The 16,402-nt window shown below is 51.4% G+C and overlaps 5 protein-coding genes across 5 annotated transcripts; 3 read left to right on the forward strand and 2 right to left on the reverse strand.

Moving 5' to 3' along the window:
- Window positions 1-2,368: 2,368 nt before the first annotated feature.
- Window positions 2,369-6,638, forward strand: PC9H_002549 (uncharacterized protein; the record flags this gene model as incomplete). The annotated part of the gene is made up of 4 exons (XM_036772185.1): window positions 2,369-3,079; window positions 3,132-5,396; window positions 5,461-6,169; window positions 6,223-6,638. The coding sequence occupies 4 exons, from the start codon at window positions 2,369-2,371 to the stop codon at window positions 6,636-6,638; spliced, it is 4,101 nt and encodes a 1,366-aa protein (XP_036625831.1).
- A 353-nt stretch (window positions 6,639-6,991) lies between these two features.
- Window positions 6,992-7,447, forward strand: PC9H_002550 (uncharacterized protein; the record flags this gene model as incomplete). The annotated part of the gene is made up of 1 exon (XM_036772186.1): window positions 6,992-7,447. The coding sequence occupies one exon, from the start codon at window positions 6,992-6,994 to the stop codon at window positions 7,445-7,447; it is 456 nt and encodes a 151-aa protein (XP_036625832.1).
- Window positions 7,448-7,663: 216 nt separating this feature from the next.
- Window positions 7,664-12,542, forward strand: PC9H_002551 (uncharacterized protein; the record flags this gene model as incomplete). The annotated part of the gene is made up of 20 exons (XM_036772187.1): window positions 7,664-8,906; window positions 9,136-9,299; window positions 9,391-9,502; window positions 9,565-9,640; window positions 9,696-9,734; window positions 9,814-9,986; window positions 10,051-10,188; window positions 10,242-10,299; window positions 10,364-10,410; window positions 10,467-10,554; window positions 10,615-10,647; window positions 10,698-10,798; window positions 10,854-10,941; window positions 10,997-11,085; window positions 11,146-11,295; window positions 11,356-11,658; window positions 11,722-11,784; window positions 11,837-11,947; window positions 12,005-12,433; window positions 12,490-12,542. The coding sequence occupies 20 exons, from the start codon at window positions 7,664-7,666 to the stop codon at window positions 12,540-12,542; spliced, it is 3,558 nt and encodes a 1,185-aa protein (XP_036625833.1).
- Window positions 12,543-12,960: 418 nt separating this feature from the next.
- Window positions 12,961-14,577, reverse strand: PC9H_002552 (uncharacterized protein; the record flags this gene model as incomplete). Its single annotated transcript, XM_036772188.1, has 4 exons — window positions 12,961-13,493; window positions 13,549-13,705; window positions 13,760-13,987; window positions 14,044-14,577. The coding sequence occupies 4 exons, from the start codon at window positions 14,575-14,577 to the stop codon at window positions 12,961-12,963; spliced, it is 1,452 nt and encodes a 483-aa protein (XP_036625834.1).
- A 346-nt stretch (window positions 14,578-14,923) lies between these two features.
- On the reverse strand, window positions 14,924-16,079 carry PC9H_002553 (uncharacterized protein; the record flags this gene model as incomplete). The annotated part of the gene is made up of 7 exons (XM_036772189.1): window positions 14,924-14,945; window positions 15,006-15,120; window positions 15,175-15,250; window positions 15,319-15,499; window positions 15,696-15,869; window positions 15,976-16,002; window positions 16,060-16,079. 7 exons carry the CDS (start codon window positions 16,077-16,079, stop codon window positions 14,924-14,926), a joined length of 615 nt encoding a protein of 204 aa, XP_036625835.1.
- Window positions 16,080-16,402: the final 323 nt, after the last annotated feature.

Below are 16,402 nucleotides of genomic sequence, written 5' to 3' on the forward strand. Positions count from 1 at the left end.
GAAGGCTCTTAGATGAAAGACGGGAGATGCTGAACTCGGGGTCCGTGTAGGATGGTTCAATGGGGGCGCAACCTTATCGTTGCACTGCATTAATCTTTCTGCAATTCAATAAATCGTCGAATTCAGGCATATTCTGATCATATGCAATAAGACGGGCCCACGTACTTCAGACTAAAGAGGGTTGGGAGAGCTACTACAACATCATCATACTCGCAGAAAACGAGCTTGGGTCCATCACTGAATGGGTTCCACCAAACCCTCGGCAGAAAAGCCAGATATGGTTGGAGCGAACATTACCATCCAGGCCGCAAGAAGGTATATCGACATCTGTCCAGGCTATTTACATAAATTGTAAACAGCCAGGAGTCGTTGTGATTGAAAGACGGTATCTCCTACCTGCATGCTTAGATTTCGAAACAGACAGTCAGGACCAAGGGAAACGAGTAATCCTGCGTCGTATATTTTGGAATGGGCCTTTCTTCAGGAGAATTTCCGCTGGGATCAAGGCGATGGGCAAACCCGTGTTGGGGTCTCTTCATGGGAACAACTACGTCTTCCAGCGACCCATCGCCCCATCATCCCATATGGTTTGAGTATGTAGTCTCGCTTTCATTGTAACGCCACTGTGTGTCGTATACCATTTGAACAGGCCAGCCTCGGCACATTACAGTCTTGATGTGTCATTCCGCTACTCTGATTTCAGGAACATGAAGGCCTGAAGGAGGCGAGTAAATATAAGAGGCTATGCAGACTACTGAACAAGCTGATGTCCTTACGTCTATGCAAAAGCCAGAAGCAAGGGCGTCGATTGGATTCAACCGAGAGGCGTTTGTATCGTTTGTGTAAAAAGCTTCCTACCTGCGGCTTTTGGGCCTTGGCGGGGCGAGGAATGGTCTGGAGTGGCCTGAGAGAACGGCTGAAGAGCCTCAGCATTAGGCGTCCGTGCACGAGATGCATACGTGTAATGCTCGGTGGTCGAATTTGTACCCATTTTTTGCCGGCTGACGACATCGACTTATTCGCATTGATGGTATGTCATAACGTGGATATCGCGGCCAACCGGTGCATCTTCTAGTACTTGCGGCTCAGCGTGCGCAGCAGGAGGGACATAATGGGGCTGCTTCATCCCCACCACGATAAGTAACTTCGTTCACAACCGTGCTGCTAAGTACGTTGTAATCGATGGGTAACCAAAGTAGATGTTGATGACCTGCGAGCAAAGAATGGTTACATTCAGGAATCTAGACGGCGCCCCTACGTCTTCGCGCAACAGACACGAGGAGCTGGGGCTGAATAAGGGGGCAATCAGAGGCTACGATATCGGGACGAAAAAGGGTGAAGAACGTCTCCTAGTCTGGGCTTGATGTTCCCTTCGAGCTACAAGATTTGTCGCGGGGTTACTGAGCCTTTTCTCCGGAAACCAACGTTGCTCTCTCTGTGTGTATTCGCTGTAGAAAACACCCCGTTCTTCCACGGTGAAGAGTGCATCAATCTGCGTGGGCGTAACTACATAGTATCACTATATTTTAGAGGATTAGCTGACAATTGTAGCTCGGAAATTATTCACATTACCGCACACGTCCTCCTAGCTAGTTGCATCGAGGAGAACACCATACCAAAGGCATTCTTATTGACCATAGTATACCGTCACGAAGCTGCAGAGCGTGAGAGCTTCGAGCAATTCTGCCAATCTAAAGGAAGCATATTGGTCGGGAGACGTGGACATGAAGAGGACTAAGCCCTTGGCATTACTTCAGGGTATGTCAACACCAGTTGAAGCTGCGACGATCGCTTATATACGGATGGCGGAAGGCCAGCGGCAGTCCTAGCAGATTCAGGTTTTACTAAGAGGAGAGTAGTTTGTTGGAGTGTAATGGACTCGGTTGCCGGTATTGTCTTTTAATATCTTCTGGATTCGATTATAGACCACTGGAAAGAAAATAAGTGATAACTCGGCTTCGTACATCAACTTGATGCGCGAAACAGAGGAGGAGCATAGGTAATCCAGCGAAGAACGAAGCAGCTGGTCGGATCACTGCTACTCGAGTATTTGCGAGAAACCGTCTTCAAACCAAACAAGTCGACGGTGTCCGGCACTGACAACGCCATCAACGCCATCGACGCATTCTTTCGAGTCCTCCTTAATGCCCGTTAGCCAACGCAGACTTGTCTCAGATACGCGTTATATATACTCACTTTAGTTCTTCGCTTCGTTTTCAATCTGATTCACTATGAGACAAAAGTGAGTGCACCTTCTGTTAAGTACAGTCGTTTACCTCGGTTGTTTGGCAATCTGGCCTGAGACAAACAAAGGCGCCCCTTCGCCCGTCGCTGGTCTGTGCTGGCCTACTTCTGTACCATCATCACCATGCCTCTGCGTCGCCCATCGCTCCGCAGTAAATCACGTTCTCCCGCGCCGCCACCTGAGCTCGAGCATTCCAGCCGACAAGGTCCGACCTTCTTGCCTCCTTCTCATTATGCTGCAGCTGCGGGACTTGCTTACCATGCATCGGAAACCGGTAATCACGCCTATGAGAGCAACAATATGCATCACGATGCCAGACACAGGTCGGCCTTGGATAACTCTGGACGCGACTATGGAAATTCTTCCGCGTCTCCAAATGGTCAAACTCAGAAGGGAATTCCGATGCTGGAGGCTCAACTTTTGCCGTCACTCAGGGATACTATCAGCAAAATGACTCGATCTCCGTCTCGAGGTAGCAGAGCGACTGAAACCTCGAACTTGACTCTATCTCAGCTTTATGTTCCCCGGTCTTCCGGACGGTCTGCGTCTGCCTTGGATTACTACTCCGATCCCCCTCAAAATGGCGGCAGTGATACTTCAACGCTCTCAACCCCCAGGGCATGTGGCACTCCCAATCAAGATAGCGAATACCAAACTGCTCGCACAGACACCCCAAGGTCGAGGCCGAAGTCGGTTCTCAAGAATGTTCTTCGCTCGCCCATGGTCAAATCAAGTCCGGTTAGAGGCAGGGACGCAGAACCTCCGGGTGCGAGCCACACCGTGCAGCAGCGACAGGCGACAGCCACTCCAACAGATAGGCATGACCAAAAACTCGTAAGCCGTCTGATTTTGAACATGCATTGGCCTAACTTGGTATTGTACGAAGTACCCCAACAACAACAAACAATTTACTACCAGGAGTCGCTCGTGCACGGATCCAGGTTCCCAGTTGCGGCCCCGGATACCAGTACCATTGTCTATGGGAACTCCTCAACTACCCGCGAAGACTGACCCTAAATCAGGAGTAGCCTCTTCGCTTCCTCGATTCCAAGGCCGCCGTAAGGGCAACGACAAACCTGAAAGCCATTCTGGTGGCCACCACTCTGAAAAACCTTCATATTTACCCTATAGGGATCCAGAAACAAGTACAGACGAGTCGGATCTTGAATATCGTTACGAAGCCGTTGGCAGAGAACGTAGACGTCTCGTCGTTGCAAATGCAGATGCCCACAGTATCTCCTCAAGCTCGGAGAGTGATGTCGATGGAAGAAGATCTCGTGTACCCGTGCCGACGGACAGGAACAAACCCTCTACCCCGAAGGCTACCCCGAAGGCTACCGGATACTCTCGTCCTACTCGCGCATCTCCTTCTCAAGGCACCCGGCCAGTGATAGGACTTGGACTGGATCTGTCTCACAACAGGCCCAATACAATTCCAGATAAACGGTCTAACTCTCGTTCTCGACTACGTGAAATTCAGGTCACCCAGAATACGCACTCTGTGGGCGACGTCGGGCATAACGAAAAAGGGCAACTCTGGCGCGGCGACCATACGACGGATGATGTGGACGATATACATGCGGTTCACGAAAGGCGTCGCGAGGCTCTCTTAGGCATTGTCAGCGGTCTGGCGCTTGGGTCTGATTCGAATGATACTTCTCTGGCTTCTCGTCAAGAGCTCGATGATCACCTCGAACGCGGCGTGGCCATAAGCGGGTCAGGTGATGTACATCGCGGAGAAGACGATTTTCGGGACATGGCATCCAAGAAGGGGACTCCTCGAGTGAATTACTCTAGGGACGATGTGACCAGCTCGTCAAGGACGATTCCTTCAAAGTCACCCAAAGGCGACAAGAGATCCTTGCTTGCACGACCACCTCCTGTGACACATGGGTCTAAGTCCCCTTCCAAATCCCAAGATGGATCGAGGTCCCCAGTCATCAAGACCGTCACGAGTCCTCCTGGAACTTTGAAGAAGAGGATGAGTGCCTTCTATGTCAATTCTTCTGACGACAACGACGAAATGGAGAGAGAACACGAGGGTTGGCAGCGGCTCATGAACCACAAGTCACCTCCGCAAGGAGAGAGAAAGCATTGCAGCAACGAAGATTACGACGGCTGTGCGACTCAACCATCAAGCATTTCTTCGGAAGAGGCGCGGCACGACACCGGGGAAGCTTCGTTGGCAACGCAAATGATGCAGTCTCAAAGTGAAGGTACAATGTCGCAGGCTGGTAGCGACGTCTCTGCCGTCGAACAACATATTACGTGGCAGGACGAAGGTTACGATGGGTTAAGCGTTGGGGCAGAAGCATTGTTCAGAAAGATCAGCGGTTCGGAAACATTGAAAAGGGCAAACGAGAGGAGGGAGGAAACTGAGAGATCTGAAAACACTTACAGCAGCCGTTCGAGCAGGTCTACAAACAAAAGCTCCAGTGCTTTAAAGTCTCCGCCTGTTGCCCCACGTTTGAACAACTTCCCAGCGACAGAAATGGCTTACAGCGCTAGTGATGCCTCTATCTACGACGACGAAGAGGACGCGGCTGATACCCAAGGTGCAGATTCTGGACATTCATCGCAACAACGCGGCTACGCTCACCCCCAACCTCCGAGTTGGCAAGCCGACGTGCCTGCAGAAATATATGAAGTACTTTTCCGACGACACGGAGAGTGTGAACTTCGTCGCCAGCAGCTCATATGGGAGATTTGCGAAAGCGAGAAGACCTACGTGGCACGCCTACAAATGATACTTGACTTATTCATACTCCCGCTTCGTGTGAAGGACAGCAAAGCATGGATATCGGGAGTCCCATTGGATTTGGCCAAGCTATTGGACTGGCTGGATGATATCGTAAAGCTTCATGTTCAACTTCTTGACGCAATACAACGCGCGCGTACGGCACAATACCCGGTGGTGGAGCGCATCGCGGAGGCTATAAGGCCATTCGTCCCGCGTTTGGAAGTCTATCAACCTTATCTCGTCAGGTTGGGCGACCTGACGGAGTTGGTCAGCCAGCAAGTCAAGGATGCTACCGACTTGGGCGAGTTCATCAAAATGCAGGAGACCTCGGCCGAGTGCGATGGCTGGACAATTGAAACGTTGTTGTCGGAGCCCGTAAACAGACTCGCTCAGTATCCAGAGTTATTTCAAGTGCGTTCTTTCGTTCTGCTTTCTTGTGCCGCCCGAAGTTTCGAGATTGATCCCATGCCGCCAGAGGCTTCAGGATGTTACACAGAAGGCCCATCCCGATTATTTGTCCGCCGTCATCCTCTGTCATTCAACCAATCTTATGATACGCATCATGACGGAGGTGAAAATACGAGAGGACGAGTACGAACTTGTTAAGGGATTGTCAACGCGAATAAGAGACTTGCCTGCGGATCTGGAGCTCCCCAAGCGAGATCGTCGACTGATAATGGAAGGGGCTCTTCGCCAGGTTCAGCCCGCAACTTGCCGCGAAATGGCCTCACCAAGTCAGATGTCCACGTCGCCATCTTTCGACCTCTCGAAACGAAGCGATATACTTGCCAACGCGGTCAGCGAGTGGGGCTCGGATAGGCGTAACAGGTCGGAATCCACAGCGTCGTCTTCGACGGGTGTATCCTTTAGATCATATAGTTCGACTTCATCTGCATTCCCGATTACTCCTGTGCTAGGACAGTTCCCCTCCGGCGCCGGTCTATCAATGCCTAATTCAAAACATCAACCAAAAAACAAGGCTACAGCTCTCCCAACGTCGAAATACAAGGAACCTTTTCAACCACCTCAAGCTCCGTCGGACCTCGTGCACATTTTCTTGTTTACAGACCTGGCCCTTTTTGTGCATCCAGAAGATGGCCCGGGGACATCATGGTCACTGATGAATGAATGCGGTGTTGTTCAGATTATAGACGTCGCTGAGGCAGAATGCCATGAGGCCAACGGTGAGCATAAACAACGCTGTTCTCATAATACCACTGCTGAGGTTCTACGGAAGGTAAAGCCATAAAAGTCGACTTTATCCCACTGAGGATGGACGACCGTGACGGATCCCCGCAAAGCTTCTGTTTCTGTATGCCGAACGAAGAATTCGATGCGACTGCGTGGGTGTCCGCCTTTCGCAAGTGCCAAAGTTTCACGCTTCGCTCACTTTCCATTCCATCCTGTTACGGCTCCTTGAGGCTACCTCAAAAGTTTGACGGTCCTCCTGCGGCTATAGAAAACACGATCCAGACAATTTTGGCTTCAGGGCTACCTATGCCCAAGAGTCCTTCGGTTCAGTTGACTTCTGGAGAACGAGGGAACGTAGTGTCTAGAGAGCGTGAGGAACGTGGATGGTGGTCTGTGAGGTTCAGACAGGTGCTTCGCGAGGTTCAGTACGAAGAAGACCCTTATTTCGTATCGCAGTTTTGATGCTGGATGTCATGGCACGTCCCTCAAACATAGGAAAACGGAAATCTGCCGTAGAAGAGCATGCAATCCGTGTCAGTTAGACAATTAAATGCGGTCATAAATAGATACTACGTATTATCCGATCGTGATAATCGTATAAGTAGTTTACCCGTCGTGCATCTTTCGATGATAGCAGAGATCAGCCCCGTCGCAATCGTCGGGCGCGCGGCGCTGAGGCCCGACGTGAAACCACGTGATGTACCATATCACTCCGCTTCTCTTCATGACTGCAATTTCGCAACTTGTTAGTCTTGCGTATCCGCTCCTGATCTACCCTACCAGTAGACTGGCATCCCCAGTTCCGATTCCTGAAAATGGGAAGTAACGGCGGCGGCGGCGTTGGAGGCTCAAATCAAAGCGAAACCTCCGATTCCAACCAGAATCCGAATTCTGATTCGCAAGGGTCGAGCGGCGGGACGTTTGGCTTGGATAGACTGCAAGCAGGCTTCACAGCGTCAAGGTCGAGCTTGGGCTCGCTGATTCGCCGACTGTCTTCTGGTGGGAGTTCGGGGCGTCGTGTGCCTGTAGTTGGTGAGGTTTCGCTACTCCCTGAGCAGTCAGGCGAGTTCCGCGGCGAATTCCATGGAGGAACGATTGCCGAAGGCCAGACAAGTGCACTTCTCGATGGCTACGACGACATGCCCAATGGCGAGATTGTCTCTCATCCTCCCCGCGACAGCGAAACTCATGCGCACGCTTCAATTGCCTCAGGTTACGCCAGAACGCCGCCATCGTATTCGCAATCTTCGCCGTTGCGCAGAGCCGGGTAAGTCTCAATCATTACGTTTACTGTTGGGTCATTGGGTGTTTCCTGGCTTCCTGGCTAGGTGACATGATCTCTGCCCACATTCATTTGCCCATCTGATGCGGGGTCTTTTGACTGTGAAGGTTCAAGATCCTTTTTGCCTATTACTTTTCCTATATTTAAATCCGTCACCTGGCTCACCTTCTGTTTGCTCTATATACCTACTTCTTACTTGCCTACGATGTTGCCGCCGCCGCACTTTGACATGACCACCGTGCCCAACGCTCTGCCCGCCAGCCTGCTTCAAACAAAATCATCGTCGAACCAACAGGGGACCTCAGATCATGACCAGGCTGCCCACATCCATTTCATCCCTCACTCCCAAAAATCCATCCGCCTTAACACGATGCAACTTTCGAACATGCTGCTTTCCCCGCCGCGGTATGGCTCTCTTCCGGCCGATCAACACCAACATGGCCACCCACAGGGGCGACGGCTGTCTTCTACCCAGCGCGGGCGAGGGAGAGAGCGAGACTCATTCATTTTCCCAACACACACGGTGTCCGAAGATTTACCGCCAGTGGAGACATCGGTGGTCAAAGATGACCCTGTCCATGCGAGTCGTGTACCTCAACATATTGCTTTCTCTGTCGACGGTCCTCACATAGACTTGTCATTGTCCACCGGATCTCTTTCAGCCTCGTCCCACGCCTCTAGTTCCGTAGACGCCTTAACAGCGTCGACGAACAGATTTCCGTCTACACTTTCATTCTTCGATTCGGATGACTCGGATTCTGGGCGAGAGTCGGACAATGACACCGAGGTTGGCGGCTACGACGCGACGCCACGGCCGCCCACGTCTTCTTTACCTTTAGTTTCTCCAGCCCCTCCACGTTCGCCTTCATCCAACTCCGGACCTTCTGGGTTGTCGCTTTTGCTTTCGCGAACGAGGGAGCCAGATCAACGTGCGCAGAGCGACTTAGATCACGATCGTGGCATTGGGTCGCATGGGGTACGAGAATCGCCAACGGATCTTGAAGGCAACGCGTCCGCGGTCACGTTGACAAAACCATCACTAACTTCTCCCAACCCCTCGCCTTCCCTATACACTTCACACGCGTATGAAGCAATGCACGTCAATTCGCCGTTGAATCCTAGGACACATGACGAACGTGCTCCTTTGCTTTCAAAGGCCAGCAATGGTGTGGTTCCCGCAGAACATTCGATATCAGCGTACACGGGGCGGTCTCCTCATGCGCAGTCGTCTCAGCCTCAGTCTCATTCACATTCACACTCTCATTCACACTCGCCTTTCAAAGGGCAAGGGACATCTGGCCTCCTATCTCCCCTGACAGGGGTTATATCAAGAACCGTGGCTGCTGGTTGGAGAGAGACCAACAATGTTGACAATTGGAGATCTGCGGTGAAGGCGCTGCCCGCGGTCCTACTAGGAAGTCTGCTCAATATTCTCGACGGGGTTAGCTGTGAGTAACTCCCTTTAGACCCACTTTTGGCACTCCTGTTCCTTTTCGTCCTTGGAGAATAAGCTCGGCCGTGTTGTATTTCGGGATCATATCTTCCTTCATGTTGGGCATTGCCGTTTCAACCCCTTCCAGAAGCTTGATCGTTCGGCACCATTCTTATTTTTGGGATCGAGCGGTCCTTTTGGAGCGTACACATTGCTGATGTCCGTTCATGTCCGTTTGTTTATAGATGGAATGATCATATTCCCTGCGTCTTCTGTGTTCGCTGAACACCAGGCGGGTCCAATGGGGGTCTCGATGTTCTTCGTATCGTGTGTGATAGCGCAGTTGGTGTATACGTTCGGAGGAAGCGGATTCGCCGGTGCGAATGGGAGTATGATGATTGAGGTCGTGGTGAGTGGACTGTTATAACCACAATTCTTTCTTTTTGGGATGAACCTTATTGATGGCATGTTCGTATGTGTGCTTCTCTTTGGTGCTGTAGCCGTTCTTCCATATTCTGGCGACTAGTATTGCTGAGGAAATAGGAGAAGAGTATCCGAGAGAGATCATTGCGACTACTTTGGTAGCTTATGCACTATCTTCCATCCTCACCGGTAAGGTTCCGTTTGTTGCGAACACTAGGTCACTGTTGTTTACCGCTAAACATGAAACCTAGGACTGGCCTTTTTCCTTCTCGGGGCGCTGAAGTTAGGCGTTGTTATTGGTTTCTTCCCCAGACATATACTCGTTGGGCAAGCTATTCATGTAACAATTCCAGATGGCGGCGAAGCTGACAACTACTAATAGCTGTATAGGAGGTGTAGGCGTCTTTTTGATACAGACTGGGTACGTTCGCTTCCCTCACGTTTAATGCTTTTGGGTTGAAATAATCGATACTCACAACTTATCGCCGGTTTTTCTGTAGCTTGACGGTCAGCACAAGGCTACCCGACGACGACTTCGCATTCAACCTGGCAACATTCAAGTTCTTCTTTCTCGATTCCCACAACCTGGTCCTATGGCTAGTGCCGTTGGCGCTTGCGATGCTGTTGAGACTCCTCACTTACAAGTACACTCATCAATTGCTCTTCCCAATGTGTACGTATTCATATTACTAGACCTGCTTGAGTAGCTCTAATGGTAAACCGCCTAATTCATCTAGATTTCATTACCATACCTATCTTATTCTATGTCGTTGTCGCCGCCGGCCAACTTGACCTAGGTGCGCTGCGGCGTGATGGCTGGCTATTCAACATTGCAACTGAGCACGTTGCATGGTACAAATTTTATACCTATCTGGGTATGTATCTTGGATCTTCTTCTTTGTGTCGACACTACTCACATTGTTTCTAGATTTCAACGCTGTTCGCTTTTCTCCTTTATGGAATACGTTGCCCACGCAATTCGCACTGTGCGTCTATTGTTTTACCCTTGATACTGCAATGTACGATGCTAATATAGCTTGTAATTGCAAGGCTCTTTTTCAATGTGCTTCACCCGCCGCTCAACGTACCCGCCCTATGTGAGTTCTAGGGGCCCATTCTTAAATAGTACCTATTGACATCTCCCTTACGCTAGCGGTGTCTCTAAATGAGGATATTGACACGAACAAGGAACTAGTTGGTCATGGATACTCGAACTTACTTGCTGGCCTGGCGGGTACAGTGTGAGTACCTCCCCTCCTCTCTTCTTGCCGAGTAGTGCACTGACGAGAACCTGCGGATAGACCGAATTACCTCGTCTATGTGAACACACTGCTGTAGGGTTCTTCTTCTCGAACCTCTTCGTGGAGCTGACGCTAGTGCCTAGCTTCTACCGTGTTGGCGGCAGTACACGGATAGCGGGGTTCTTGTTGGCCGTCGCCACTGCCGCCTTGCTCTTCATCGGCACTGGTCCGATTGCATTCATACGTAGGTTCATCCCAAGTGATCCAACGTTGTGTACTCAACGCTGTCTTTGTCATAGCGGTCATGGTTGTTGGGGCTCTAATTCTCGTTCTTGGTCTTGATCTTGTAAAGGAAGCTGTATGGGACGCCAGGCATCGTGCGAGCAGGTACTGTTCTGTTGATGATCCGCGCTTGTTCACTCCTGATCTCTTTTCTCCACAGGAACGAATATATCACTATCATTAGCATCATGGTCTGCATGACTGTCTGGGATTTCGTCATTGGAGTGTTATTCGGCATCATTATGAGTTGTGCGTTCCTTTGCGTTCTAGGTTTAGGTGCCAAGTGACTTACTCTTTATTTTCTGACAGGCTTCTTTTTTGTAGTCCAGAATTCGCAGGTTCCCAGCATACGCGCCGTGCATAATGGGGAGACGGCGATGTCTTCTGTTAGGCGGCCGAGTTCACAGCGGGATTACCTACGGGAAGTTTCGAAGCAGACCACAATCATGAACCTGCAAGGTCAGACGACCCCAATTCCTGTCCATTCACATCGTCTCATGACAAGTGAATTCAACCTAGGGTTCCTCTTCTTCGGCACAATCGTTTCAGTTGAGGAGTGTATTCGCGATCTAATTGAAGGCGCGTCGTGGAATCGGAACCCGGTTCGCTTCCTCGTGCTTGATCTATCCATGGCTGCGGGCATAGACATGTCGGCTGCCGAGGCGTTCGTTCGGGTACATCGGCTAGTTATGGCCAAACATGTCATCCTGGTGTTCTGTGGATTCGACAGTCGATCGGCTATAGGGCAAGCTTTGGAGACTGTGGAAGTCCTTGGTGCTAATGGGGTAGAACTATTCTCAACTTTGAACGACGCGTTGGAGTGTGAGCTTGCCTCTTCCTGCATTCCAAGGTGCTCAGAGCTGATATTTATCTTATATTTCTAAGGGACGGAAAATGCGTACCTCAGAGCTTGGTTCCGATCTCATAAAACGGAAATCTCTGCGTATGGTAATTACGGGTTATGTTCAGACGAGCGCTGTTTACTAACAACAGTATGTAGCTTTGCCTGGTAGACGTGAAGCAGATATCCAGTTCGCTGAGTCGTTGGTAAGCTCCCCGAGGATATCGCATCTTCACGATGCGGGCAACAGGACTATTGCACAAGCACAGGGTATGAACGCACGCAATTTGCCTTGCACACACATTACCTTATACATTGGCGCCCCAGGCTTCCACCATGATGTCAATGTCGAAGACCACTTGGAACCATTCAATACATTGGTGAAGGCTTTCTCGTCTTACGGCGAAATATCCCTAGAACAATTCCGGCCAATGCTGTCATCCCTGCAACGTATCTCGATACCTGATGGGCACGTTCTTTGGAAGCAAAACGACGTTGCCGACGGGCTATATATCGTTGAATCGGGTGTCCTGCGAGCGCGGTATGATTTCGCCGATTTCACACCAAATCTGGAGGAGTCGATGGTGCCTGGCACGCTCGCTGGGGAACTCACCGCTCTTTCCGATTCTCCTCGGAACGCAACGGTCGTCGCCGAACGACCCTCGGTCCTGTGGAAGCTGAGCATGCAAGACCTCCGTGCGCTGGAGAAGGAGCATCCCGCTTTGTTCTGGAAGTTCTGCCAGCTTGTGCTAAAAGGTGCGTCGCTGCTTCGTTGTTCGCTGCTTCGGAATATTGATAGGCTGTATACACAGTTGCAAAAGTGGATTATGATATTTTATTATCTTCATTAGCTACAAGGAGATGACGAGATGATTGATTACGACCCCTTCGAAAACGACGCATTTGTATCATACTTAGATGTATTCATTTACGGACGGACTTTCATACGTTGCATATTATTGTTATGGATGCTTCCATCAATTGTCATTATTTCAATGTAGAACGCAGTTAGTTTTAGTATACACGCAAACTGCTTCTCAAGTAAGAGGTCCCGGGTCGTTAAGTTTAAACGTTGAACTTCGTATATATCAACCAAAATCCCAAGCGAAGTCAAGAACAAGAAAGATACATATCCATAAATTTACAGAAAGCAAGCAAGCAGTCGAATCTCCCGGTGCACTCGTCTAATTAGTTCTCAAGGCCTATGCATGACCCGCTCCAAGGCTCCAACATCCTCCCTAGCTACATAAACATGCTCTCCATATCTTCCCTCACGACTAACACTAGCATCCTCTCCACTCTCTCCTCAGCGCCTCCGCCCACGCCATCACGACATACACGATCCCCGCGGGCAACACACACTTCACGCAGACCTCCGTCCAATCCCACCGCCTCCCGCCCCACTTCCCGCCCCGCCACCTTTTCCAGTACCCGCCCCGTCCGTTCGCGCGTGCGCCCCCGACGCCCACGCCGCTGCCCACGCCCACGCCGGAAGGGGAAGGGAAGCTCGAGAGGCTGGGGAATGAGTTTTGCAGCAGGGACGTCACGCTCCCGCGCGGCCGGTTGTGTGCGTGGTGCTGGTAGTGGTGCGCCTGCGATTGGGATTGGGATTGCGAGGCGGGGGATTTGGGGGATATTGAGTTTGGGTTTGAGTCGTGATTCGGGGTATGGGGGTTGGTGTGGCTGGTGTGTTGGGGGTCGCGCTCCCACCAGAGGTTGCTGGTCACCCAGATTTGCACACTGCGGCTCACGCACGTCGTGGTGCCTATAATGGCCCATACGATCACCGGGCGTCTCGCGGCGCCTTCGAACATTCCTGGTGACACGAAAATAAAACGAAGGGCAAGAAGAGGGAGAAGTCGTTAACTGACCTCCATCGAATATCCGAAGCGTCCAATTAGTAGCGGGCCAGCATATCGCTTGCAGACCCAGCAGTCGGACAAGCGTAGATAGTGGGGTGTAATATATCCTCCAGCGCGTTAGAAGACCAGTTGTCAGCGCGAGGCACTGGAAGCCCGTTAGAATGGACTGCAAAACTTGCGCATCAGCGTCTTGTCGTTGATTAATGACCACAATGCCTACCCACAGCGCGGCGACCGCATAGTCCACCTTCTCTGGCCTCCCCCGCGCGTACTCGCCCGTTCCATAGAATACGAAGTAGAGGTTGTACAGGGTGCCGATTATGGCGGGCACGACGGACAAGAGGCGCGAGAACTCGAAGAGGAGGGGGGTTAGCCGTTCTTGCAGAGAACTGGGGGGGATGAGCGGTTCGTGCGAGGGGATGATTCGGGCTGTCGGTAGCCGCTTGGGCTTTGCAGCGACGGCATGAGAAGGAAAGGAAAATGAACGAGACATTATGCACTCACCGGCTCGTCAGCTTCAGTCTCCGTTTCACCCGCACCCAGCATCCCTGGCGTGGTGGATATCAGCTTTCCGCCTTCTCTATCTCTATCTCTGCCCTTCCCATACACGCCGACCCTTGCTCTTATTGCGCCGTGCGGACTGGGAGATAGGGAATGTGGCGCATGCCAGATAACGCCGTCGAACTCCCCCTCGTGCTGTCCGTCCTCATACTCGTCGCTATCTGATTTCATAGATTCGGACGACGGCGTAGATGGACACGATAGCGGGTAGAGGGGATACGCGTGCGGCGAATGCAAGACTGGGGACGAGTTGACCTTCCTAGTTGTCGCGGTGCGCAAGGGGGGTGCCGCTGGGAGGTCTGCCGGTGTGAAAAGGAACTTGGAGGGGTGAACGTAGGCGGGATACTGCGTCGACGACGATCTGGGGCGCGTTCGTGGAGTCCCCCCGCTCACCGTGCTGGCTTTCGCGATCTCTGACGCACTGTCGAACGAACGGGTGAGTTTGTGGCGGCGGCGTTGGGCAGCATCGCAGGACATGGGCATGGGCACAATACGAATTTACCAGGGCTCACCATCGTACCTTTGTGCTTTATAGTAGAAACCCTAAAACCAAACCCGACAACTTGAATGGATTCCGGTGTGAATTGCAAATGTGGCTGGAGATAAGGGCCCCCCGAATGGAGGACGTCCGTTCCGACTTGGAATTGGGGCCAGTCAGGAGCTCAGGGAATGCCTTGCGGGTGTCGCGTACGGGCTATGAAATTCGTGCGGACAGAACGAAAACAAACGACACGACTGCCATTGGTGCGGCTGAGGCGCTAATTACATCAAGCCAAGGCTTATTTTACTAGTACTGACAACATGATAACAATTACAGCCGAGTTCACTGATAAATGAAGTTGTATCTTGAGGAGGAAGGCGTTTCATTACGGTACTTCGTAAGAGAGAATAGAATGAAAACGCACCGAGAAAGCAGGTGAGGAATAGCGCTGAGCTGCGGGCCGTATCGCGCGGCGTTGTCGTACAGCTCGAACAGCGGGATCGCGAGAAGCTTCATGTTTTTCGGGACAGCAAGTACCTCTGGAAACCACTCGTTAGGGAAGACGAATAAACGGTGAGAACGAAAGAACGCACTTCGCTCAGGCATCTGCACGAGGAACATCTTCTTGCATTCTTTCGGCTTCGTTATATGGGCTGGAATGAAGGGGTACTGTTTCCGTGCACCGTGCTCATCGTCACCATTACCGTGGCAAGGTCCAACTTGAAGTGAGGACACACCATGAACGTCTCGAAATTCGGCCTCCACCACTGCGCCAAACAATCTCCAATCTCCCATTCGTTATCCACCCCGTGCGTAGAGTTGAACTGCGCAGAGCCAGTGGGAGGCGCGAGGCGCGCGTCGAGCTGCCGCTTAAGACCGTCGATCTCATCTTCACCTGGTTTGAGATAGTCCCCAGGGCTGAATAGGCATGATGCCAAGTCAGTGAGATGAGATGATGATTGGAAGGAATGGCATGGGGAACACGCAATGCAGGCTCATCAACTACGTGAATGCAACAGTGCATATAGCAGCTCGTCCATACAGAGTAGAACCATACCACATACGAGGTTCCGCCCTCGTCCAGGAGTCGAGCAAAGCACAGAGGGTGACTCACAGTTTGAAAAACGCGTTCGCAATTTGTAGCATCAGAATGTGCGGGTGCCCGTGATCGTGCACGACAAGGATGCCCTCGACAGTCCTGCGCATGCCGAAATCCTCATAGTTGTTCTGCAAGCGCTGCAGACGCGCTGCGACGCTGGGGTCCTCTTCAGGTTGTGCCTCTTTCGTGCTGCGAGATAAAGAAACGAATGATGGGGCATGTGGGATCGGGTTATGAAGTATGCGAGTATGGACGTTGAGCGCGACTGGCAACGCGAGTACAGCTTCAGTCTCACCTAAAGGTAAAGTTGGATAACGGGTATCTAAGGCGAATGCGTATAAGTTAGCGGGCGGAGCATTGCAGTGAAAGCCGAACGTACAGGGCGATGGTGTTCGACATCGTTGATGGCGCTGAGCAAGTGGTCCTAGACAGCGTGCAAGGGGTCGAGGTTTGTTTGGCTTCGACGTTCCTGCCAAATACCCGCCGTGCCCACCTCAAGTTCAACTTGCCGCCTCACTTTATTTCTTGTTTATTTCTCCGGTGAGCTCCAGGATTACCTTCCTGTATCTTGATATCTTGATGTTACGCTCATTCTCCATGCAGCAAGGAAGCCGATTTGTCGCTCGTTTTACTCGTATAGGTTGAAACTGGACTCAGAAGATATACAACTCAAAGTCTGGCGTTGGTCCGGGTGGCAGGCACTTTGAGGAACACAGTCGAAC

The sequence above is a fragment of the Pleurotus ostreatus genome, assembly GCF_014466165.1.
Source record: "Pleurotus ostreatus strain PC9 chromosome Unknown scaffold_11, whole genome shotgun sequence".
Taxonomy (NCBI): domain Eukaryota; kingdom Fungi; phylum Basidiomycota; class Agaricomycetes; order Agaricales; family Pleurotaceae; genus Pleurotus; species Pleurotus ostreatus.